The following is a 24,797-nucleotide window of genomic DNA, read 5'->3' as shown; positions in this document are numbered from 1 at the left end:
CACATATCTTGAGATTTAGCATAAAATCCTTGGTCAAACTGGTGTTTCCTTTTTGGCATTTGAAATCAGCGTATTTCAGTTTTCTCCTACTTTAACTCTCTTTCTTGCAGCAAATGGATGCTTTCATCTTGCCAATAACAGAAACCAGCAGATTCATGATCACTTATTTGCGTTTAAATTAAATTAAATTAAATTAAACACGTTTAAATCATTTCACTATTCATTAATTTGCACACCCTTGGTACATCAGAGTCATTCTGCGACTAAAATGAACATAAAAATACCTTTTCAAGAACATTCTTCTATTGGGTCTACTGACATGTCATTAACAGGAAGCTGTTCCAGCTCCTGGCTGTAACTTGTGAAGGTGAGATTAAAAATACTTACTGAAAAAATAAAAAAAAAAACCAAAAGGAAGAAGCTATACACATATACATTCTTATTTTGCTGAAATGCTCATACATTGAGTCAAGAAAAATGGAGACACATATATTAGAACCAAAGGTAAATGCCAACAAATAAATAAGATTCAAGACAGATTTTGTTGTAAATATTTAGCTAATCTAGAAAGTTTTAAATCTCTAAAGATACAATAAACTAAATATAGAGCTTTTTGTTTGTAGCAGCAGTTTTCTTTACTGCAGTAATACGGTCAAAACCATCTTCTCATAAGGGACATCTCCTATTTCCCACTTCTTTCCCTCCTACAGACTTTGGAATCATTGCTGATTCCTCACAAGAGCCATATGGAACCAGGACATGTCTGAGCACCTCTGACTGGTAGAAATGGACATTTCTTGGTAAGGAACACTGTGTAGTACTGCTGTGTGGAGAAAACTCCCTGCAAGCTCAGTTCACAATATCATTTAAACAAAAACATCTCTCATTTTAAAAAGGATATCATTGCAATGTATTTCTGAGCTATCCCAGCACTCTCAATGCATCTCAAACACTTCTGAGTTTAAGAGAAACCCTGGAGAAATGTTTGGGTTTAAAAGAGCATAATCCACATCAACCGATATTAAAAAATATTAATTATTTTTCTTCTCCTTTAACATAGCTCCACTGTATTTTTTTAAAAAATGCTACTGACTTTGCCAGCCCATACCTAAATGCCTGCTTGGCACAAAGATCAGGAACTAGTTAATCTCACATGTTATTAATTATTTAATGACTCACATAAGCTTTACACAACTGCTGTAAATAAACAACATAATCTCAGTTTTACAGACATTGGGCTAGATATGCTCTACGCAAGCCTTTACTTTTTCAGAATCTTTATTTATCTGTTTCTGTATCACTTTAGGTTTCAAGCTACAACTGCTGTATATTATTATTTTTCTTTCCTCCAACAACATCAGAACGATTGCATAAAACTAATTAAAGATTTGAAAAAAAGTGTAAATTTATGGGAAGAAAGTCTCCTTGAGAATGGCAACTAAATTTTTTCTTTTAACGTTTGAAGCAATGGGTTCTCTATTAAGAAATTGTTTCAGTCTTTACACTTACTGAGAGCCGTAGTTATCTTACATTAAAGCGAGCTTGAAAACTTCCCTTTTTCCCAGACTACCGTTTAGTGTTGCCAGTTCCATAAGCAGAAACAAATTAAGATAAAAACCTAAAATTCTTTTTAGACCCCCCCTTAAAATGTTATTTTCTCCTGCAAGGAAAAAAAAAAAATTAACTATGTTTTATGACTATTTCTACACTGTAACTTATGACAGAAGAAAATGACTACATTTATAAACCATAGTGCTAAAAATTAGAAAACGTCATAGTTCAGCCGTTTTAATTCATGTCCTTTCTTGTTTCTATTATAATGAAATCTTTAATAATCCTGTCACATGTTACTTTCCCCACAGGTTTGCCACTTCAATCAGTCTTGTGAAAAATATAACCTTCTATTTTCATTTACCTTAGAGAACCTCATGCCCCCCTTGTCCATCTTCTATGCTGCCATCTCTGAACCCATGATCACTCTGCAGCCTCATCTCACACATTCCTAGTCCTTATGCAGAAAACCACCATGAACAAGTGCAACTGCAGGCTCACCCTGCCTGCAGTTTGGGGAGGTACCTGGGGGGTGTTGGAATGGTACCAGAGCTCATACACAGCCTGAGGAGGGCTGCAGTGCCCTGGCTGATGCCTACCCTAGTGCTGCAGCCTCCCAGAGCACCCACTAGATCTCATCCAGCCAGTCCTTCAGAAAGGAAACTTATGTCTTATCAACATAGCTGCACATCAGGCACTATTTGGGCAGCTGCTGTCCCTCAATAAGATTTCTGATTTTCCTACAATCCCTATCCTGAGTTGGGCCAGGCTGCGGATGTTTGTTCCCTTTTGAGGATGCAGCAGTGTGCCAAGGTGGCTGAGAAGGCCAATGGCATCCTGGCTTGTGACAGGAATAGTGTGACCTGCAGGACCAGGCAATGATTGTCCCCTTGTACTCAGCACTGGTGAGGCCACACCTCAGATCCTTCTTCAGTTTTGGGTCCCTCACTACAAGAAGGACATTGAGGTGCTGGAATGTTCAGAGAAGGGCAATGGAGCTGGCGAAGGGTCTGGAGCACAAGTCTGATGAGGAGTGGCTGACAGGACTGGGGTTGTTCAGCCTGGAGAAAAAGAGGCTCAGGAGTAACCTTATTACTTTCTATAATTCCCTGAAAGGAAGTTGTAGCAAGATGGGTGTCGGTCTCTTCTCCCAGGTAACAAGTGACAGGATGAGAGGAAATGTCCTCAAGTTATGCCAAGAGAGGCTTAGATTAGATACCAGAAAAAACTTCTTCATGGACAAACATTGGAACAGCTGTACAGGAAGGTGCTGGAGTCACTTTCCCTGGAAATATTCAAAAAACGTGTGGATATGGCACTTGAAGACATGGTTTAGTGGTGAAAATGGTGGCAGTGCTGGGTTGATGACTGGACTTGATGATCTTAAAGGTCTTTTCCAACTTTGAAGATTCTATTTTGAAGTCTTTCTGCTGTATCTGCCCTACTCCTTCTGATTGTTTAATGCCATCTTCCTTTGTGCCATCTACAGCCAAGCTGTACACCAACTCCATTCACCACCTTCCTGGATTGCTCCTCTCACATTCTTTTCTGTGCTCTTTAACCTGTCACACTCATCCTACTGACTGCAAAAGCCACACAGCAACGTATTTTCTACCTCAGGTCCTATTTAGTCTGAAAGATATAGTTCAACCTTTCCTCTGGCCAAAAGGCTGTTTACACAGCTATTTACTCCAGAAGGGAATCAGATTTCAGTTGTTGAATCTCATCTCTGTTATCTCATCATCCATCACTGCCAACTCTTTTTATTTCTTTCCATTCTCTTTTTCTCTGCTTCTGTTCTAAGTTTAGTCTTCTTTACCAAACTGTGGACCTGGCTCACTCTCACCTCTTTCGTTTGACCTTGCTTGTGCTCTCTTGTGAAAGTACCTGGAAAAGCCTGAATTCCTTCTCTACAAAAGTCACTCCTAATCCAAAAATTGTCACTGAAGAAATTGAATCCTGTGACTTACATTTGCTCCTCAAAAAGTCTTGATTTATCATGGATTTCTTCAAAGGATGGTAAGATAAAACATGATCTTGCTCCTCTTGTCATAAAAAAATACTGTCTCACTCACACACTTTATTTCAAGGAAATAAATACTCTTGCCTATGGGAACAGTGCTACCCCAGGGTGTTACTGCTCTGCTTCTGTTTTCAGAAGCACATGTGGGCTAAAATAGCCCCATCAAAATAATGTTTATGAAAATGAGACCACACAGAATTGCAGTTTTCCACATTGCCCCTAACTGTGATCAGTGCACCTGGGTTTAGCTGTGAAGCCTGCACCAATTTTGCAAAGGGTAGAATAGGTAGATCCTCAATTACAGCTGCACTCAGGCATGCTACTGCTTATAATAGTGCTTAAGCCACAACATGACATTTATGCTCAGAGGTAAAGGTTAAAGAAACAAATAAGGAGAAGTGACAGAAATGACCTTGGCAAAGGTATCCCTTCCTAGGCAGCAATTACGACAAACTTCACTATGCTGCAAAATTAGCCTGCAAAGGTGAATTATTTCAAAAACATAAAAATGAATGAAAACGGCTTTCTTAATTTAAACCTGCAGGTGAGCATTGGGTTTTGGGCTTTTCTTGTTTGTTTTTAAACTATGCAAATGACAATAACAGCACATTATTTAAAGAAAACAATAAAGCTGCTCCTGCTTTTCAGATTTGCAACCTTTTACAGTTCTATGATTAAACCTTTAGGTAATTTCTTTTGTAATTTAGGAGAACAAAGCAATTTACAAGTCTCTACAGAAAAATGCTACAAAACTTCCAATTTAATTATTTTGATATTTCAGAAACATATTTAGCTCAACAATGAACAAAGCTATTTGTGCCAATCTCCATCAGTAACATCCAGAGAGCTGTTAGCATTCGGTAATCATTTGGAAAAGGAACTTGATGTTTCCTGGCTATCATAACAAGGTTAAAGCCTGAAACTGTGCTAATTTCTGAAAATCCCCAGCAGTAATGAAGTTACACTGATTGACATCAGTGGAGAAATTGTTGCTGGTGAGTATTCAGACTAATGGAAACTCTTAAAGAGTAATAATTTAAAATTCATTGTACAGAATAAGTTTCAAAAGAGGAGGAGAAGAGTTCTCCTGCAGACCTAATTCAGCTATTACATCAGTAAGGCACAGCTTTTGACACTCCCAAGTCCTCTGTTCCACCAAAGTCCTTGTGAGCACTACACTTTGGACCTTGATCTTACAAAGCGCTGCGTGTGGCCCACCAAGGACGCATGGATCCCTTGGCATCTGCAATCCACGCAGGCATTGCATTCTCTCAACATGCATGAATACAATAACTGCATAACTGCAGGCAGTATCAATAGGGAAAAACATAATTAATATAACATTTTCATAGATTGAAGCACCAGGGGATAAATAGAAAATTCAGCCTTTTTAAAGAGAAAAAGAATTATTATGCATGCTTTAGTTGTCATGCACTGAATTTTCATTTGACTAATACAATTTAGGAGAAAAAAATAAAACAGATGAAACTGAAAAGAAAATTAAGAAGTTAAGAAGGGGTTTATCTGATTGCCAACCCCTTTTCTTTGCACATTACTGGATACAGTGACATTCAGACAATCAAATCCTTGCCTCTGTGGACTGCAAACAAGCTCAAATTCTTGGCAGAGTGATATTGGTTCTCATGCTGCCTGCAGAGAATGAACAGGCAAGTCATGCTCATGTACTTCTGGCCTTGATGAGGGAACCCATGAAGTTAGAGCAGACTGGTTATTGATACTCATCTGTCCCCTGTGCTACTGCAGAACTTATTATGGAGCTGGAGGGTAAGGGGCAGGTGAGGGTGAACTCCTTACTGCTAGTCTCTCCCACACTATAGGGCTGTGCCTGTTTTCTTCTGCTCAAGCTTTTTAGTGACACAGAAGGAGGAGTAGTATATGGCCCAGATTTAACAAAACAGCGGGAGAATCCTGAATCTAAGAAGGACAAAGAGAACATAACCAAAAACTTTGGCTGCTAATATTTTAAATAATACTACACAGAACATGAAAAAAAACCAAGAACAAAAGCAAAAAACCCCCAGGCCATACCAAAACAGACAACCACAACAACAAAAGCCCTAACAACTAAACGAATAAACAGACCAAAAAAAAAAAAAAACCAAACCAAAAAACCAACCACCCAAAGCCCCAAAACCACTTCAAAAAATCTATATGCTGCTGAGGAACATATATTAAATATTGCCCTGATATAATAGTGCAGAATAATATTTGCCAATATGATGTGGTATTTTTCAGCTGGGCTATATAATTTAGAATCAGTTTTCCTATCTTAAAGTTGGAAACACACATCATTGGTAAATAAACTTGGAAGTACACTTCTGTAAGAGATGGATGGAGTAGTGGAGACAAACTAATGGAACATTTAACTACATCGTATGTTTTCGTAAGTGGAGATGAAGGGAAATAAATCCCTTTCCACCAGCTTAGAGGGGCACTATTTTCTATTAATTTCCATCTGTTTTTTCTAGGACAGACACAGCCATCACCTTGAAATGCTTAGGACTGTGCACTGTTGATGAGGACACTCCATACTGGCCAAGGAAATCGTGTTCCCACATTTTCTGTGATGTCTCTTTGGGGTGTGAAAGGAGAACTGGGATATGAAGGGAGACTACAGCACCATATGGAGTATTGCATGGAGACAGATTTCACTGTCTGTCACATGCTGCAGTACTGCACAATACTGTCTGAACAGTGACAGTACACAACCATGGGGAACAGAGCAGCTCTGCACAGTGAGGTACATACATGGTTTGAACCTAAAAAACCAGATCAAACCATTTTAAATGTTCCTCTCTCTGTCACTAAAATCCCCCTTCTCTCCTCTTTCTGCACTGATATGGCACTAAATTACAAGCAGTTTCTGTGAACCCATTTAAAACACTTCTGCTGGACCACATAACAGGAAGAGAAGATCTTGTGCCATGACCTGCACCAGAATAAAAATGGAGTGGAAGAACACAGAGCCAGAGCACTACAGAGCCTCCTGTGTATGACTTCTGGAATAATCAGGTTGAATCTAGTTGAATTTAGTTTCCATAATTACTCATTGTTTTACTTCTGTGTACTCTTACACCCCAATTAATCCTTTTGTTCAGGAACGTGATGTGCTTTGTGCTTGAGTTTAATGGACCTGAAGACATTGATTTGTTCAAGCTTTAGCTTTGAAGGATTGTTAGTGTTGAGCAGATCACATCTTTATAGGTCCTACTTGGAATTACATAATGAAAAGAAAATTAAGCTGCTATAAACCTCACAGTATTGTCAGGGGAAGAGGTGCATTATTTTCTAAGCTGCAGAAAGCTGAGGCCTGCAATAATTTAACAAAATTCTACCAGGGACATAGAGAATGAAATTAATTCTCACTTCAACTCAATGAAAGTTCATTATGATATTTCACTTGAACAGTAAAAATTGTGCTTGAAGTTATTGACTATTCCTCTGTACACTTCCTATGTGATTTTCCTTAAGTTCTTACCCAGTGGGTTAAAAGAACCCCTCAAGTGACTTGCAGTTTATTTTCACTGCTTAAGCCAACCTAAGATGGTAGTTTTCTTCCTTCCCTTAAGATTGGTCAGAGCAGAAATGGGTAAATAAATAGTAATCACATCAGAAAATACGTCAAGAAATGAAATAGAAAGCCTTTTCTTTTGACTGCATGTATATTTTTAACTGGATTTAAGGTGATCTTCAGTCTAAAACAATGATCTCATTTCAGATTGGGTATTAACAAAACCCAGGAAACTGTAGAAAATTTCCAATTTATGACCCAATTGCTTATAAATTTACCTTCTACAGTTATCTTTGGTATTCCCTCCACCACCCAAAGGGCTCCAGAGATGGCTTCCTCATGGTCTAATACTGTGTCATGTACCCTGAGACCTGTAAGGTGTCGCTCCATGGGAGGATAGGAGGTGCATTTTTTGCTCAGAGCTTACTGTCTCTCCAAATCCATCATTATCCTTTAAAATTCTTTAAACTTGTGCCTAGTCTTCGGTAACTGTTTATGAGCACAGACATTTCCAAAGCAGAGAAAAAACCCAGTTATTGCACTTTATATTGCAGTTTATGACATAGTGTGTCGTTAACAATGGCAACAATGCCATGATCCTCAAGAAGCTCTTGCCCAAGTCAGGAAGTCTTCTGCCTTCCTCTGAGAGCATGATCTGACCTCTGGCCATAATGCAGTTAAACACATGGCCTCAGCAACCCTCCATGTTTTCAAACTCAGTGAAAATTACCATTAGAAGGGCGCAGTGACTAATGAGCTGACTCACATTCAACTTTGTATCATCCAGGACCCCGGGTCTCTTTCTGTGGCACTGCCTTCCAGCCTCTCATTCCCCACTCGGTCTGTACATCCAGGGATGCCCCATCCCAGGTGCAGATTCTGCCACTTTCCCTTGTTGAACAAACCCTTCTGTTTTGCTTTTTCATTTTCCTTTATGTTCATCTTTCAAGCTTCCTTGTTTTGTAGAAGAGAGAACTTAAATCTGTAACCTTCTTCTTTTTAAAAGACAAACCTTTAATCTTTCTTCAGAATTCTCCTTTATGATGCTAATGGATGATTATACAAGAACTAACATTTTCTCATGTTTATTATTGTTGCTCAAACCTTCCACATTTAATAAAGAGGGACAAAGAGAGACAATATAATTGCATCTTGCAGATGCCTTCTCTTTTCTTTTAGACTTTACTGCTTTTTCATAATTTTAAAAGAATTTCAATAAAGTAGGAATTACTTATCAGAAATAAATTTTTCTAAAGTTCTTAGAAACACAATGCCACGTGGATTTCTAATATTGTTTTTAAATGTGTAAGCTGGTGGAAGCAAGGTCACCACTGAATCCCCCAGATATCTTGGATTTTTTTCCACTTGATTTCTCCAGTTCAGACCGAACAGTTCTGATTTAGGACAGAAACTACTTGTATCTTACTCAGAAGATTCTGACAATTAAAACTCTCAGCAAAAACCCACCAGACGTACCAGAGTTAGGAGATGCAAATTGAAGATAATGACAGGAAATGAGTAATTAGATGCTCTCTTTTTGTGCAGATGATGAGAGGAAGCATTTTCTCCAAAATTTATCACTTTCTTCCAAGACATTGCATTATAAAGTACAAAAACAGAACAACAACTATTCTCTGACAGTTTACAATCTAGATTAAGAAATTGTTTCTGGCTCCAAGTGTGATGTTTCTGAGTCAGTACAATTTTAACTGTGTATTTAAATAGTAATTTAAATAGTTGGTGCCAAACTCTTAATACAAGTACAGATGCATTTGCACTGTAGATAAAAGTGACTGATGATCTCATGGCAAGTTTTGAAGCTTTATAGGAAATAATCATTATTTTTGAAGCACACAAAGATAAACTAAAGATTAGATAATATATATTACAGCTAGACTCATTCTACATGATACACAAGGGGGAATAATCTTTATCTTTGGTAATTGATGGGGAACTTTACATTTCACGTATTCCTTGAATGAAACCCTGAATAGTAGAATGACTCACTACTCAGCTGTACTTTTCACCATGTCCTCACAGGACTCAGAAGAGAGAGAAATATGAACCCAGCCTGATTTTTATCCTATTCTTGAGAAGGTAGCTGCACTAGCTTATCTAGAGGACATAAACCTTGAAGTATATTTGGGAATGTGCCTTGCTTATTGTACAGACTAAAGTTACAAAGTTCCATGCCCTAAGCACCAGATTTGGTTAAAGCCACCTTCTGCAACCTGTGTAAAACCTACAGCCTGCAGTCAAAAGCTTCCTTTCCCTGACCAGTTATTGAAGGCTCAGAGTCAGACACCAAACCACGAGTTTTCTGAGCAGGGAGTCAGCCATGGCTTAGAAATATGGAGCTAACAACGTACAGAGGCTCAGAATCATTCAGCATTTTCGAGAAAGTCAAAGCAGGACATCTCTAAGGGAACAAGAAAATTTTTTTATAGATGCTGCTACTACGAGGATATTGTACATAAAAGTAATTTCTACTTTTACGTAAGAAAGGAAATCTTGCCAAATCACCATTTTGAGTGCCACCATAGCATACATTTCCCAATGAATTAAAGGCAATTAAGTGACAGCCTGTTCTCTGGGTTCTAAGAGCTTTTAATGAAGGAGTACAATGCAATGTACATTTGCCAATTAAATGAAGTGTTCTGTGAAATGAATGAATCATAGCAGGGCAGAGCTTTACTGCAAGATTTCTGACACACCTGCGATCAAGCTTTCCAGGAAGGGCTCCACAGATTCTTCTGCAGAAAAAAAATTTCAATTTTTTCAATAAGAGGTTGGGTGGTTTTGATTTAAACCATAAAAAAAAAAAAGACAAAGAAAAAAAAGAAGACATTTCTGTGTTTCCCTGTATTAACAAATGCCAAATGAAATAATTGGTCAAGCATCTACTCAAGTCAGTACCAATATAAATTGAAGAAATCATAGCAGTACCAAGTTGAAAAAGAAAGCTCAACAACCAGTCAAAACCAAAACGGGGAATCAGAAATTACAGATGAGTTAAACTCAGTGCTGGTGTGCATCTTGCCACTAGCTAAAGGCCACTACAACACATGTGGAGACTGCACCTTCAGCAGCCTAGAGTGAATTTCATGCTTTCCTACATATAAAATGAACCACTATTTTTGTGAGCAATGTGAAAATAACTTAGCAATGTATTATAGGTATTAGTGATTAGTTTCAACAAAGACACATTGATAAAATAATAGCAAATGTAATTTATTGTGAAGTTTGGTACTAAAAAATCTAATATCTTAACTGGAAAGCATAGTGTTTTCTAGACCCTGTGATATATGTCCATGCCAAGCTTTTAAAATTCAAAGACAAGAATTTAAAAGCTAAAATTACAACACTGTTCTGTATTTAAATCCAGATCCCTCCTTTCATATGAAATACAGTCTGGAACTTCTGCATTATTATAATCTTTTTTTTCTAACCAAAATATATTTCTGCCATCTCCACAGTAAGAAAGTTTCTCTATTCAGACTCATTGAAATAAATTTGACAGAATTATTTGAATAATCCATAATAGATTGATAGCTAGTCAAGAGGTTGATGTGTTAATAACAGTAATACATTAGAAAAAGAAAAATGCATTGGTTAGAATCAAAACCTGGAGATAAAGGATAAACACAAAGTTTTGACAAACTGTCATGGGTCAAAACCAGGACAGCAGTATCCTCAGGATACAGGAAAATAAAAAGATAAGGACTTGCTGAAAAGGAGTTTCCTCATAACAGTTTTTCAGCCACTAAATTATAAATTATTCTCACCCCTACTGATGAAACCAAAGTCTTTTTCACTCTTCAGGTGTTACAGCACCTCTGTAATCTTCATTCTCTAATGTTTTTTCTTAAAGGGATTTATTTGAGCCAGGGTACTTTTGAATCTAAAACATGGTGCCACTAGAGACACTTGTCCATTTACCTGGGCTTACTATGCAGAGAAGGTTGAAATTCTGTCTCTTTTTTGTAAGACACAGAAAATATGAAAAAAGATGTGCCTTCTTCTCTACAGTTGGGGACATGACAAAATATTAAATAGTGAAAAAAGATCTAAAGTTATATATTCTCATTAATGTAAGTAGTGACGTTTTTTAAAGGAGGGAGTGGTGGCACAGAGCACAGTGCCCAAACAAATCAAGAAGGACCTGGGCTCCAGGTGGTGTGAGGAGGCTACTGATCTGCAGGTGCAGTTCAGAGACATAAACGTGAGAAGCTGGTTATTTGGTGAACTTGGCCAACTGCTTACCAATTCACATAAATTTCTCAGTATGCACCAGAGGATCAATTCACGAGGACATCCATTATCACTACCACTGATTTGCTTTTGTTGTGGTTGTAGATGAAAGGCCCAGAAGAGAACAAAAACAAAAGCAGCACATCCTGCCGAAATTGATATTGGACCTTTTTATTCAATGATGCAAATATGGATTTAGTAGTTTAACTAGTCATTCAATTCAGAATAGTGATTCTTTTATAGCACTCTTTTTTTTTGTTGTTGATCTGAATTTCTAAGGACAGCTGTTGTTGTTCCATTGTTCATTGTTCAGCTGCTCTTCAGATAAAAAAAAAAACAAGTAAAGATTATCCACTGTCTCTAACAGTTTATCTTCTCCAGACTGAGAGAAAACACAGATATTTAAAATATCTTAGCTTACCTTAAGAAAAAAAAATTTTTTTTGACCTATTTGACTGCAGATGGAGGCTACATTTTAAAGGATATATTTAAAAATATTTTAACATCAAAAGGTAATTTGGAAAGTTCATGTAGGAAATAAAAAATGCTTTAGAAATCATAGGAACACTTACATTCAACAGTGCTGCAAGTTTTGTTCATCATATTTGTAATTCCAAGATTTCTAAGATACTTTGGTTATTTAAGGAGAAAGGTCAGTACTGTATCTAAAACCTTCAGGCTTGAAAAGCCTACTGTCATAGGGAGATACAGCCTCTACACAAACTTCAAGCTGCTTTAGGCTACTCAAGAACTGTGACTTGTACTTGTGAAGTAAGTTATTTGTGGCCTCTTCTATTTGCTATTCTTGTTCTGCTGGGGCAAGGTACTTCATAAGACCCATGCTATTGCCCTTCTAGTTTGCTGCTAGTTTGCAGGTAATCAATAAATTAGTGCTATCATCAAAATTCATTTAGAACTGCCACTATCCTTTATCCTTTCTGGAATTATGTGAATTAGAGAACCCATTTTGCAACACCTGAGAGTCTCCTCATAGTTTACATAAACATGTAGAAATTCCTGGGGACAATCAGCACAAATATTGTAACTAAACTCTCATCTGGAATTATGCATGTGCTATATCACATATAAATAATTCCACACAGATATGATGAGCAACCCAAGCTGCTTGACATTAGTCTCTAAATCACATGCCAGATAACATCACTTAAGAAAGATATGTGATATACTTTTGTAAGAAAACTGCTTTAGAAAGATTAAGTTTGCAATTCCAGAACATTTTTATCCCTTTTTTTTACTGCAAAAACTTTTAGTGATTTTAGTGGTATTGTATCAACTTTCCAGTTGGCAGGGCCTCAGATTACCAGTAAGAAAAAGAATTTATATCGGCACCAAATTATAAAAAATATTTACTGATTTTGTATGATTTGTGTTTTAAAATGGGAGAAAAGAATGGTATTTAAAGGAGCAGAAAGGAGGGAATGAAGGAGTGGAAAGAATGGGAGTAGGGGACAGAATTAGCAGCCTCAGTGTCTTACAGATGTGATTTGGGTGCAAAGATCTGTGAGAAACAGAACTGTTTCACTGAACTACAACCAATTCAAGCATCCTAATATTTTCATACAACCTTTATGGAACATTCAAGTTGCAGTATCAGAAGCAGTACACAATTACTGCTCTTCATTTTGTTACAACTCTTCTCACTTCCTACTACAGTTACACCACATCAGACACATTCCTTCCCCACTTCATCTTGAACAGTATTTATTTTCTTTGGATACCTTAGTTATTAGAAGGTGAGTATTTAGTCACTGAATAGCCAAGAGTTGATATCCCCAATATGTAGAACTGAGAAGTTTCTACGAAAAAAAGACAGAAATGATGTACATTTTCTCTCTCATGACTAACACACAGTACAGTATTTTTCATCTGTGTTGCAATTTGTAGATATAGTTGGGACATCTGTTTACCCTAGACCTTAACTAAAATTGCAGTTCACTGTGATAAATAAATGTTAAAAACTGTTTTTTCTCTGGTTTTATTTTTAGAAGTGCCTGCAGCCTGAAGATGCTCTGAGCACAGGCAATGCTCTGTACAAACTAATGGAGAGGAAGCACAGTGCTGATTGCAACCTTTACCATCCTGCTCTAAAACAGACAAAAAGTCCCATAAAATAACCTGGAAAAGTCAATACAAAGATGCATATGCCAAACTCTTTGGACCAGGCATTCCCAGTGTCCTCAGAAAAAAAGGTCACTGTCCTGCATTCATTTCCAGCAGGTAATTAGGAATACTGAATGTAGCAATGGAAAAGAAAGCAAGGTCCACAGGGAACAGTTTAACCACCACTCTACCTCATGCAGGACAACTTAGGCATTGTTGGTGCTCTAGGTTTTTTTATCAGCTGTTCTTTGTCTCTTCTATTTAGGCTGTCAGTTTTTGGAAGCAGTGCCACTTTCTCATCCTCTGGTACATGTGGCTGTGCTGCATGCAACACAGCAGGGCCCTCATCTCATGTAATTACCTGATTTTGCTTGAGATGCCAATGATTTTGATTTAAGTACACTTTGGAGGTGTGCTCCATTAGATACACAACAACAAGAACACTTTTTTCAAGCTCTGCATAGCTCTATTCTGAACCAGCAAAGTCTAAGCAACAGCTAACTCTGGAAGAATAAAGTAGTCATTAAAGTTAGGTACTGTTATTTCCAGTGATGCAGACATTTCTTGGCAATATGGTGTGCTAAGCACAGGTTATTTTATCCTAACAATAGCTCCAAATGATGTCAAACTGGCAGCTCTTTAACTGACAATACCTCTTGTAAGATACTTCTGACACTGAACAAACTTGTAAGGAAAATATATTAGACCATTGGCAAAGCTGTTGCACACATTTCCCTTTGAATTTTCTTGGCTATATACATTTTAGAAGAAAAAAAATTATAATTTCTTTCATTTTTCAAAAAATATTTTGAAAGGCTTCATATTTGTCCAAATATAGATTAGTCAGGTATACCACACATCCTTATTCAGAGCAGCAGAACTATGCACAGAGAGCTTCTGAGCTTGGGCTACCCTCAACCAACACAGAGTTATTGCGCACTTGAATTCCGCAACTCTTTCCTCAGCTTGGAAATCAGAAACCTCGTATGAAAACCTAGGTATGTAATGGGGATTTATTTCAGTATTTACTAATTATTGTGACCAAAATAAAAGGTATTAGAAGAAATACGAACTATGATAACACCTGTCATCAGTAGAGAAAAGTCTTACACACCTCCAGAAGTTTTTTGCTTGTTATTGGTACCTGTGAACTAGATTATGATTAACTAAGATTTCCCAATATATTACACTTCTCTGACAGAGGGAAAGACCTTGTTTGTTTTGCACTGTTTTTCAGATGAAGATTTCTTCAGGTCTGAAAGTGTGAATTCCCCTGCAGCTTCAAGTATAAACATATTTTACTGACTTTAGTATCACAGAAATATAAGCTAATGGCTCTACTTTTACTGTATATGATAAACAAAACCAACACCAAGAAAAGAAAACTTAAAAAATCACTGCATGTACTTTTTCTTCTGGGAAGAGGACTAGACGATAAACATAAGCATGCTGTAAGAAGTGACATTTCAACAGTACACAGACAATATTGCAGCATGTAGGTTAAATTTATATATAGACCAGACTATACTAAAATACAATACAACAAAACTATATTTGAAAATGAAGCTCTTATTTAAATTGACTCAAGATGACCTAAATCTAAATGACATGAATCTATTCACAGAAGATGGAAAAAAATAAGTCACAGAAGAAGTGACTTAAGTGACTTATTAAGTGCTCATATGTTTCATATTTGCAATGCAGTGTTAATTCTATTCACCTAACAGAGTCCCCACAGCGTCAGCAGGCAAGCTGAGAAAAAGGATTTGTTATCACGATTTGCCATGTGGGAAACTGCTGCTCATAATGATTCCATTTCTTGCCCTTGGTCACTCACATATAGTATATGGCTCAGTTACAAACATAACTTTTTTTCCTGTGCTGATAACAAATGTCTTAAATAAAACATCCTTCCTGCAACTTCTGTGCTAATGGTAATACTGCAATATCCACTGCTGTAAGGCTGATCCATATACCCAGTCCTCTCTATTCTTACATCATTCCTTTTTTTCTAAACTCAAAGACTAGGAAGGAAGCTTCCTCATCCCCATCATGTTTTTAAAGCTATTTTTTCCCCCACTTTCACTGTGAAGAATGCATTTATGGGCTGCACCCTCCTTTGGTGCAGCAGGACAGACCAACTCATCTGAGCTACTGTCAGCCTGAAGTTATATCCCAGAGGATGAGCATCTCTTCAAATTAATGGATGACTTTTTACTTTTATGAATCAGCTTGTCCTTGACTTTTTATGGTGCGGTTTAATCACAGTGTTTTCCACTATCATTTCACATTCCCTGTCTGGAAAGGAAGCACACACAGATTCTATTTTCAACCACAGCTACACTATTTTTCCAGCTCTTAAAGAAATGGAATTTGCAGTTGCTTGGAAGGACATATCAAAGGAGACAGGTCCGACCATGACTGTCACTATCAAGACTGTTCTCCTGTGACGTACTCTACTCAAAGCTTTATTCCTGCGATGACACAAAGTTAGAGCTACCTCTTCTCACATTAGTGAAGACTGGAAAGCTGCTTGCCCACATGGCAACTGCAGTTTGCTGGGAACACTACCAAGCACAAGATGCAGCATGATTAAGGTGTTGTCTGCCCATAGCATTCAGAGCCCAACGTGTTTTGTGGCCTTCCTCCAGATCCCTAGATTTGGATGGATAGTGTCAGACAGTGCTGACAGCTACCCCTTTTCACCATGCCTTACTTTTCTGTGTTGTAGGACAACCACAATGGTTAGTGCTCCTAAATACCTTCAGGAGTAAGTTTGGGATATGAAAAGTGCTAAAAACCTACACAACAGAAAAAGGGGAAGAAAATGCATGACACAAACTTCAGCTAGGTCTTCTGAATTTGGAAAATGAGGAACTTTTCTTTCCTCCAACACTACCTTGTTAACAGCTGCATCTTGACTGCTGCAAATACAATTGTACATCCTGCCCCAGGATATATGCATATCATTCCTGTTGGCAATGCAGGGAAAATCAATTTCTTATGGCACTGAGAGCTGCGACACTTATAGAAGGCAGCACTTGACTCTCAGGGTTACATGGCCTTTTCTAATTTAGTAGAAAGGGGCACTGCATTAGCAAAAATAGAGAAATGTAAGGATCACAAACCCAACCAATTCATCTCATTCCCAGGGGCTACAATTTCTGAGGGAAGAATTGACCCATTATCCTCATGTCATGTGATTCTGGCCCATCTATTCTATGGTGTACACAGGGATGTACACTTGTATAACAGAAAATTCAAATTCTTATCTAGAATCATAGAGTCATAGAATGTTAAGAGATTGGAAGGGTCCTTAAAGATCATCTGGTTCCAACATCCCCCACAATGGGCTGGGACACTTCCCACTAGAACTGGTTGCTTAAGGCCATATCCAGCCTGGCTTTAAACACTGTCAGGGTTGAGTACAAGCCCTAACCATATCTGGCTTAGTTCAGTTGTCTAACTTGAGTTGTCTTATCCTGATTTAAAACAGGTATGGATTAATTCTCTGCTTCCTGGTTTCACAGAGAATACTCACTCATTCAGTGCAAGTGAAAGATGACTTTGTCTGACCTAGAAGGCTGAGAAACCCATGGTCCTGCCCACTGCACTGCTGGGGCCAGTGCTGCCAGTGCGAACAGAAAGCAAAGAACAGAAAAACTCAAGGTCAAGGACTCTCAATAATGGTTTTACTGGCAATTATGCCTCCGTAACAGAGCAAAGATTGTAGATGCATTTTTAAAAGGAAAATATTGCCACTTATTTTTCAATTTTTTTCCTCTTTGTGTTGCAACCTTGTCATTGGAAATTAAAGCTATGATGCCTGCAGCTGGCTTTCCCTCTCTGTTTTTCTGCACAAGAATTTGACCAAACTGAGCGCTGCTTTTGCTGTGTTGGCATCTGTTGCAAGATTTGTAATAAGTTCATGGTTAGGTGCACTCATTAAGTGAACCTGTGGGCACTGGTACAGTCAAACATTACCACTGTATACTAAGGACTGTAAAATACAGTGTTAGGACAGCTAACCAGCACTCTTAGACTATGTACAGAGCTTAAAAACAAAATACTGCCCAGAGCAGAAAATTTTGAATACTAATGCCCTTGAAAGGTAAGTTTGCGATTCAAAAATTAGTTAACTTATATGAAAATAAGAAAACCGTTTCCCTCCTAGACATGAATTCTAGAGACAGAGTAAAATTTCACTAAAAAAAGATTCACCACAATTATGATTGAGGGGAAATCTGGGTTGCCACCTATGTGATGGTATCCTTTTTATTTGACTGATTATGGAAAATCCTTTAGCTGACCACATATAATCCTGTCTGCATTTCATAATTTCTTTTTTTTTTTTAAACACCCACATTTCAGAAGGATTACTTTCAAACAATTTTCAAGAAGATTTTGAAGAAAATATGCCAGTTGGGCATTATGGAGGGTTTTTTGGGTTTTTTTCTACCACTACTACTGAAAAGAGTCCTCCACTCTCCAAGAACATGACAGCTTACCTGGGAATTCAGCAGCTGCCATCTGTAACACTACACTGTACTTCAAAATGTAGTTTTTACTTAGTTAAATATACTCACTATGAATACAATAATGACCTAAGAATTTAGCCACCTAAAGTGACACAGAAGATGGAGAAGCCACAACAGAAAGAAAAGGTAGCATTGTTAACAGGTTCCAAACTGTAGTCTTTGTGGTTGTAGTGTTACATTTTGAAAGACAAATTTGCTTCTGTGAGTACTGTATTTTACTTGACACATGAGAACACTTTATTATTGTTTTGATTAAAGCAAAACAACCTCAAAGGCTACTCATTGTGCCCATATTGCTGACAGACAGCATCTGTTACATGTGTGCAGTAGTTGTAATATTGTGTTTTCCTTCTTCTTTAACCTGGACCTGTGGCACTAATGAGCATGGACTGGGGTTATAATAAGTATACTCTTATGCTAATGATGCTCCCAGAGATCCTTGGAAGAGGGATTTAGGCTCAAAACTTTTCTACACTTTCCTGTACTTGCATTTCCACTTCAGCTGTGATGTTTCTCAGTATTTTCAGACAAAACTAATTTATCATAAATCTCACATAAATGTAACATTTTTTGTTTTCTGCATACAGGTAATAATTCTTAAATGTTTTTCTCCACCTTCCCTTCTGATAAGTTGCAAATGGAACTCCTGAAATTAAGAATTGATATTTATTTATCTTCAGCTTCCAAGAAAAAAAAAAGAAAAGGGGGGCAACTGCTTGAACAACTTTTTTTAGGTGCAGCTTTTCAAAGCTTCATTATTTAATGCTATGAAAGAAAAAACATACAGTAGCATTCACAACAACTCAGCTTTCAAACAGCATCCACTCATTACCATACAAATAGCACAGCCACTTACTCAGTATACCTTCCTCTGCCTATCATGCCAGTGTCAAGCCTGTAAATTCAAAAGTGCACCCCTTTTTTGCCAAAACCAGAAGACCCATTTTATGTCTGCTAAGCAATTATTTTATGAACGAAGAATAATGGAACTTCAGTCCATTTTAAATGATATATTGTCTGTCAGCCAAGTAGATCTGTTCTGAAAGGCATGGCCCTGACAGTCGGACATGGCTTGCATGACTCTCCTTAATTTCATGTCTACTGCAGAAATAGGTGGATACTCTCAATACAACAAAAATTATTTTAGAGGTTTTCAAATATTTTGAATATTGACTTATGTGGCAACAAACACATATTCAAGACAGTACAAACTTTCATTGTCATGCCTGTTGCATTCAAACAAAATCTAGTCTATACATTCTTCTGTTGCCCTATTGCATTCTAAATCCAATGGTATTATTACATAATGGATATGTGAAACACAAGGCAGATCAAACTCTCTCTGTTGGACATCCGCTGAACCACCCCAGAAAACTGGGTTTTTTCTCTTTAAATTTGTGCTTTCTAAAACTACAGAAGAAATAAGATTATCATTCTAGAGCCAGACTTTATGAAATTACAACTTTGAAAACACCACGAAAATATTAGTGAATTCAAACACAGTTAAATTTCTCAGCAGTAACATGGAAGACTTGAACCAAGCCATAGATCTATTTACAGGAAGTCTGCTTTATCCACAGACCACCTCTTCATACATTGCAAAGGGCCTCAGCAGCACTCACTCAGAAAGTCTATTGCCACTAAAAAGCCAGGTTTGTCCATCTCCACCCTACTTACATGGCACTGTGCGGAGATAGAGATTGTCTCTTATGATCTGCTGGAGTTCATGGTCCACCGAACCTTTCTGGAACCGTAGATTGAGGTAGTGACGAAGGTCCTTATCAACAATGCCTCCTGTCACAGAAAAGACAAATAAAAGTACAATTTAAAATTATATTGCTTTGATGGAAGCAGTGAATCACTTGTGAAGTCTTTGTGACTCATTTTCCTTTATGTTTCTGTCACAACGGAGGACAAAATCACAAAGAGCTTTTTGGTTAAAGCATGTGGTTGGTACAGTATTTTTTACTACTGATAATAGTAAAGACTAAAACCAGTTAATGACAAATAATTGTTTAAATCCGTACAGTTCAGAAAATACATATAGGATTATAGACAGAGCTGTCAATATTTTTTATGCACAAAACTTGAACATATTGTTATTATACAACTACCTACATATGTATCTAAATAATAAAGTATTAGGTATTATGTTTCCTATGACCTTGTATCAATTTCCCACTTCATATTAAACCAAAAATCTTGGTTCAAAATCTCTCTGCAGTGTTCAGTGCTTTTAGTACATGTGTAACCATTATGAAATGTGGCTCTACTTAGTGATCATATAAATGCTATATAATGTCTTATTTATTTCTGATAGAACTCACAATTGAAAGAGACACTATCACAAACAAGGGTTCATATTTTATTTCCACCACCAAGAAAGGTCATTATGATGCCATGAAGATTTTTGCCTTTTCTTTTATACCCCTGTTATGCCTTTTTACAAATTCTGTATTCTTAGTGCTTTTTGCCTACATTCTTGGACTTGTTTGTCAAGCTAAGAGACTAAACATTTTAGAAGCTTCGTAGCTAGGGATCAGTGTGCCCCAGACCCCAAGGTCCTCTCCAGAACACATTCTGTAAACCAAGATAGAACCATCCAGGGGAAGGCTCCTTGGGGAGGGGGGTCTCACTCGAGCCTCTCATTGGGGAATCTTTGATAGATATGCTAATTAGTAACACCTATAATGTTAGACCAGATCTTTTTTGGGGGGGGGCATATTCGGCGGGGTGCATTTCAATGCATATGACCTGGACATGTGCACCTAAGGATCCTTAAAATAAATACCAAGGTAAAATCCCTTTTTGCCTTCTAACCATGTTTGACTCTTGATTTTAAGACCAGGAAAAGGCATCAATTACAACATCTCAGCAAAGCAGTGCAAATGTGGAAAACATTGAGTAAAAAAACCTTGTACTTGCCACTTTTACTATAACTTTAGGACAAAACAATTTAAACTACTGTTTAGCCACTGGCTGGTGTATCATATTCCACTCTGAAATCTATATCTATAAATCTGATCTGACATGATTAAAAGCATTTCCCAATATAGTTCCTCCCCATTTCTTTTAACCTTGAATATGGATCACATTTATAATTATGGAGAAATCTATAAATAACTCAATTTCTTCCCTCTCTGAAATTCTGACATAGGAAAAATATAAAAAATCATTACTATTGAGTTCTGACATATATTCCCAAGATGAAAAATTGCAAAGTAGATAGATCCCTAACTTGTTGCTTCACACATTCAACCTGATGACATTTTTTCAAATGGCATTTGCTATTGAACCTTCTGCCAAAAGTCTTATTGACTTAGACTATATAAAGATTTTCCTGTAAATAGGAGCATATAACATTTGTACCTAATTATTTGAAAGTCACTGCAGAGCACAAATGGTTATAAATGAAAATATATTTCTCCTTACAGCTATTCCTATTTATCTGCCTATTACAGGTCCATAATCTTATTATTGCTGCTCTTTGTCAGTAACTTCAAAACCTTTTGTTCCAGGCTTATAAAAAGCTTATAAATAATTTCTCTCTTCTCTAGCTAAAGGCAAAAACCTAGCAAACTTTCATAATCAAAAGAAGGGGGGAAATAGCACCCCAGCCCGTAACAGACACAAAAAAATACCTGTATGCCTGGTTTCCTGAGGCTGAGAACTTCCAGATGGATCTCTTTCTTCCAGGATCCCCAAGTTCTACTTTGTCTACTACTTTGTACCACTACCCTGTTTCTTGCAATAGGTGCAGTCTGCAGACCAGACCATCCTTACTTCTAATTTCTTGTGAGATTTCCAAGGAGGCTGAAGAAAATTCTCTGAGTCTGCTATCCTTTTTGATCAGCTGCAGAGAGTAAAGGTCCTGCAGCTCTTGCTCTTCTTGCTCTAATATATGGAACATGCCCAGTGATGCAGATGCTTTTTGGCAGCCTGAGAAAATGCCATCTTGAGAACAACAGCTGTAGCCTGCCCACTGACACAAACCCGAATCATTCAACTTATAACATAAAGTTTAGGAACCTACACAGATTTCTGACCCTCAAAGTGCATTTTTTATTTACAGCCTGCTGCTTCAAACACAGCCATTTAGTTCATTTAGTTCACCGTGTGTAATGAATGCACTAAAACCTCCTAAGGACTTCATAAAAAGAGTCATCTGATATTTTTGGCAAATTGCATATTCCAAACTGGATGTAAAAATGTGTATTTACAAGAAGAGATGCCTACAGCCTTGTATTTGTTACATACAATTCAAAAGCAAGTTTCTAACAGAAATAAACAGAAATAAAACCATGGTGCAGAGGAAATAAAACTTAGCAGCTTCCAAACACAGTGGAAACAGTATAATTTTTTGCATAATATCTGAGTATATACTGTAGAGATTAGTCAATTTTAAAGAGCAGTCATATTAAATACAGACAACATATGTACAATCAAAAAATTTCTTCTTCAAAAGTCATTCTGTTTTTTGAACTAATTGATGTTTTCCAATTCTTTGGGCACAAGCTATCTTTTTTTTTTTTTTTTTTTTTTTTTTGAATCTGGCATAACAGTGAATTTTTCCTCCTGGAAATTGTAAAAAAATAAAATAGTTCTAGGCCCTGAAAAACAGATGCAGTATTTTTAGTTCATCCGTTCAATTGCCATTCTTCTGCTTTTCTCCTGTAAAAAGTTCTGTAGTTTTACCTGATGCTCTTTAAAAGCATATTGACTCCAGACATGCTTTTGTGGTATTTATAGTACCTGAGCTTTGGAGCAGCCTGATCCTTTTAAAGTACAATCAGAACAACATCTTGCATGTGCAGTTATGGATCCATAAGACTTTTTGCAAGAAAACTATAGTGAATTGCAAATATGTAAACCAGCCTTGATTCAGCAGCAGTGAATTACAGTTTGTGTTACAGACTATATAAATCAAGAATAACATGAGTAATAATAATAGGACTATGTCCTCCAAAAGGCTGAAAATAAGAGACAGAAAATGTTATCATTTGGTTTACTTTGAAGGGAAAGAAGAACCGACATTGACAGTAAGTTCATAGAAAAAAACAGGGAGAAAGCATTTTTACAGCCAGTAACTGCTTTTTAATGGTCCTATCCAGCCCAGTTAGAGAAGTGACTGACTTGGTTTCTGTACCATTCAACTTCCCTTTATTGTCTCTTTTCGTAGAACATTGAAAATTACTGAGATGTTGAAAAATTCCTGACATGAACCTAACCCCCTTCTTTTCCCTTATTCTCAGGCTGCCCACAGTGGAGGAGTTCGGGATGATGCTCAGGGACCACCGGTGCCCATCGCGCCATTCCGCAAATCCCCCAGCGCTGCCCTGTGGCGCACGAGCTGGAGCTCAGAGGGAAGGAGCTCCCCCAGGCCACATCCCACTCACTGCATGTGACAGCAGCAGGAAGCACTGTTTGTGTCAGAGGTATTATACAGCTCAAGCTTTAGGTATCCAACCCAGAGATTTAAATTTAAAGGGTTCTTTGGCCACTGCCACAGGAGGAGGCTGACAACTGCATGATGGAGCATTCACTGGCTTGCAGCCGTGCAGTGCTTTTATGGTTTTGGTTTGTCTTTTTTTTGCTGGCTTGAGGCCTGTGCCCTGTTTCAGTTTCATTTCACTCCAATGAAGCCCTTTGCCTCACTAGCTGAGAAACACAGGATGTGAATGAAATACTTCCAGTAATGATCTCTTGCATAATTTATGTGCGGCTTAGGTACAGCTATCAATCCTGATGGCAAACTCGTAACCATCACTGAAGTTGATTCCAGACATTATAAAACAAGATGCACTTGGATGAACTAAAAACTCTCTGTTTGCATGTTATACTTATGAATTTCATGAGCAAAGTGTATCTTTTTACAGTGTTCTAGTACATTTCTCTCATGTTTGCTTGTCTTTATAAAATCTAGTAGCAAAGTCCAATCAGAAAAGAAGTACAATAAAGAACATGCAGATAAAAGAGTATTGAATAGTTTGTAGCTCATTAGAAGATTCAAACCTGAAGATAATTGCTATTTCCAAGAAAATGGCAGGGATAAAGGTTTATAATGTTCTCTAGTCCTAAATATTGTAACAGTTATTTTGTAACTTCCTATTTGGTAACACACCGATGCTCCAGCTGGAGTCTACACTTGCATTATATTTTCCATGGAGAACTACTTGTAAACATGAACATCCCTCTTGTTGTTCCTGCAATGGCAGCTCTAAATAATTTGCTTTACCGTTAACACATTTTTATTGCTGTAAATTTTCAACAAACACTTCTGAGAATTCACCCATTAGTATTTGCTCATCTTGTATAATAATCTTTCATTGAATTGACTTCCCAAAATGTGGTGCGGTGAATTATTTGGGTCTTTTTAACAGTAAAAGTAAAATCAATTGCATCTTCTCTGAGAATAATTTGCCTTAGATATTTTATTTTCTGGGAGTAAAATTTAAAAGACTTCAGTCTCCCTGGCTTCTATAAATACTCCTGGTTAGAAATATCTACGAGCAAGCAAGACTTTAGATCTATATTTGCATCTCTACGTGATCTGCATCAGGGGAAAGTAAAGGAAATACCTCAGTATCGTTACTCTGTGAAAGCAGACAAGATCATAAACTTTCAGTATAAACTACCCCCTCTCTTCTACTGCCCTGCTTGAACCAGGTTGGCTCTCCCTTTGTTTTCAGCAAGCTTCCACTTCTGACTGTAAACACAAGCCATGTATGTGGCAAAATCAAATGCCTTGAATGACCTGGCTTTCACCAGCTTCAGACGCACT

At 37.4% G+C, this 24,797-nt stretch overlaps 1 protein-coding gene across 10 annotated transcripts in view; it reads right to left on the bottom strand.

The window, feature by feature from the left end:
* The window catches only part of MAGI2 (membrane associated guanylate kinase, WW and PDZ domain containing 2), a 720,301-nt gene that overhangs the window by 486,713 nt on the left and 208,791 nt on the right, over window positions 1-24,797 (bottom strand). For all 10 annotated transcript variants that reach the window (XM_017745908.1, XM_008642498.2, XM_017745910.1 and 7 more), the window contains exon 2: window positions 19,694-19,810. In XM_017745908.1, coding sequence (XP_017601397.1) covers window positions 19,694-19,810 — 117 coding nt within the window. The remainder of the gene's footprint in view (window positions 1-19,693; window positions 19,811-24,797) is intronic.

Source organism: Corvus brachyrhynchos, unplaced genomic scaffold (assembly GCF_000691975.1).
Source record: "Corvus brachyrhynchos isolate BGI_N302 unplaced genomic scaffold, ASM69197v1 scaffold239, whole genome shotgun sequence".
Lineage (NCBI taxonomy): Eukaryota > Metazoa > Chordata > Aves > Passeriformes > Corvidae > Corvus > Corvus brachyrhynchos.
Note: the sequence above shows the minus strand (reverse complement) of the source record. Positions and strands in the feature narration are given on the sequence as shown.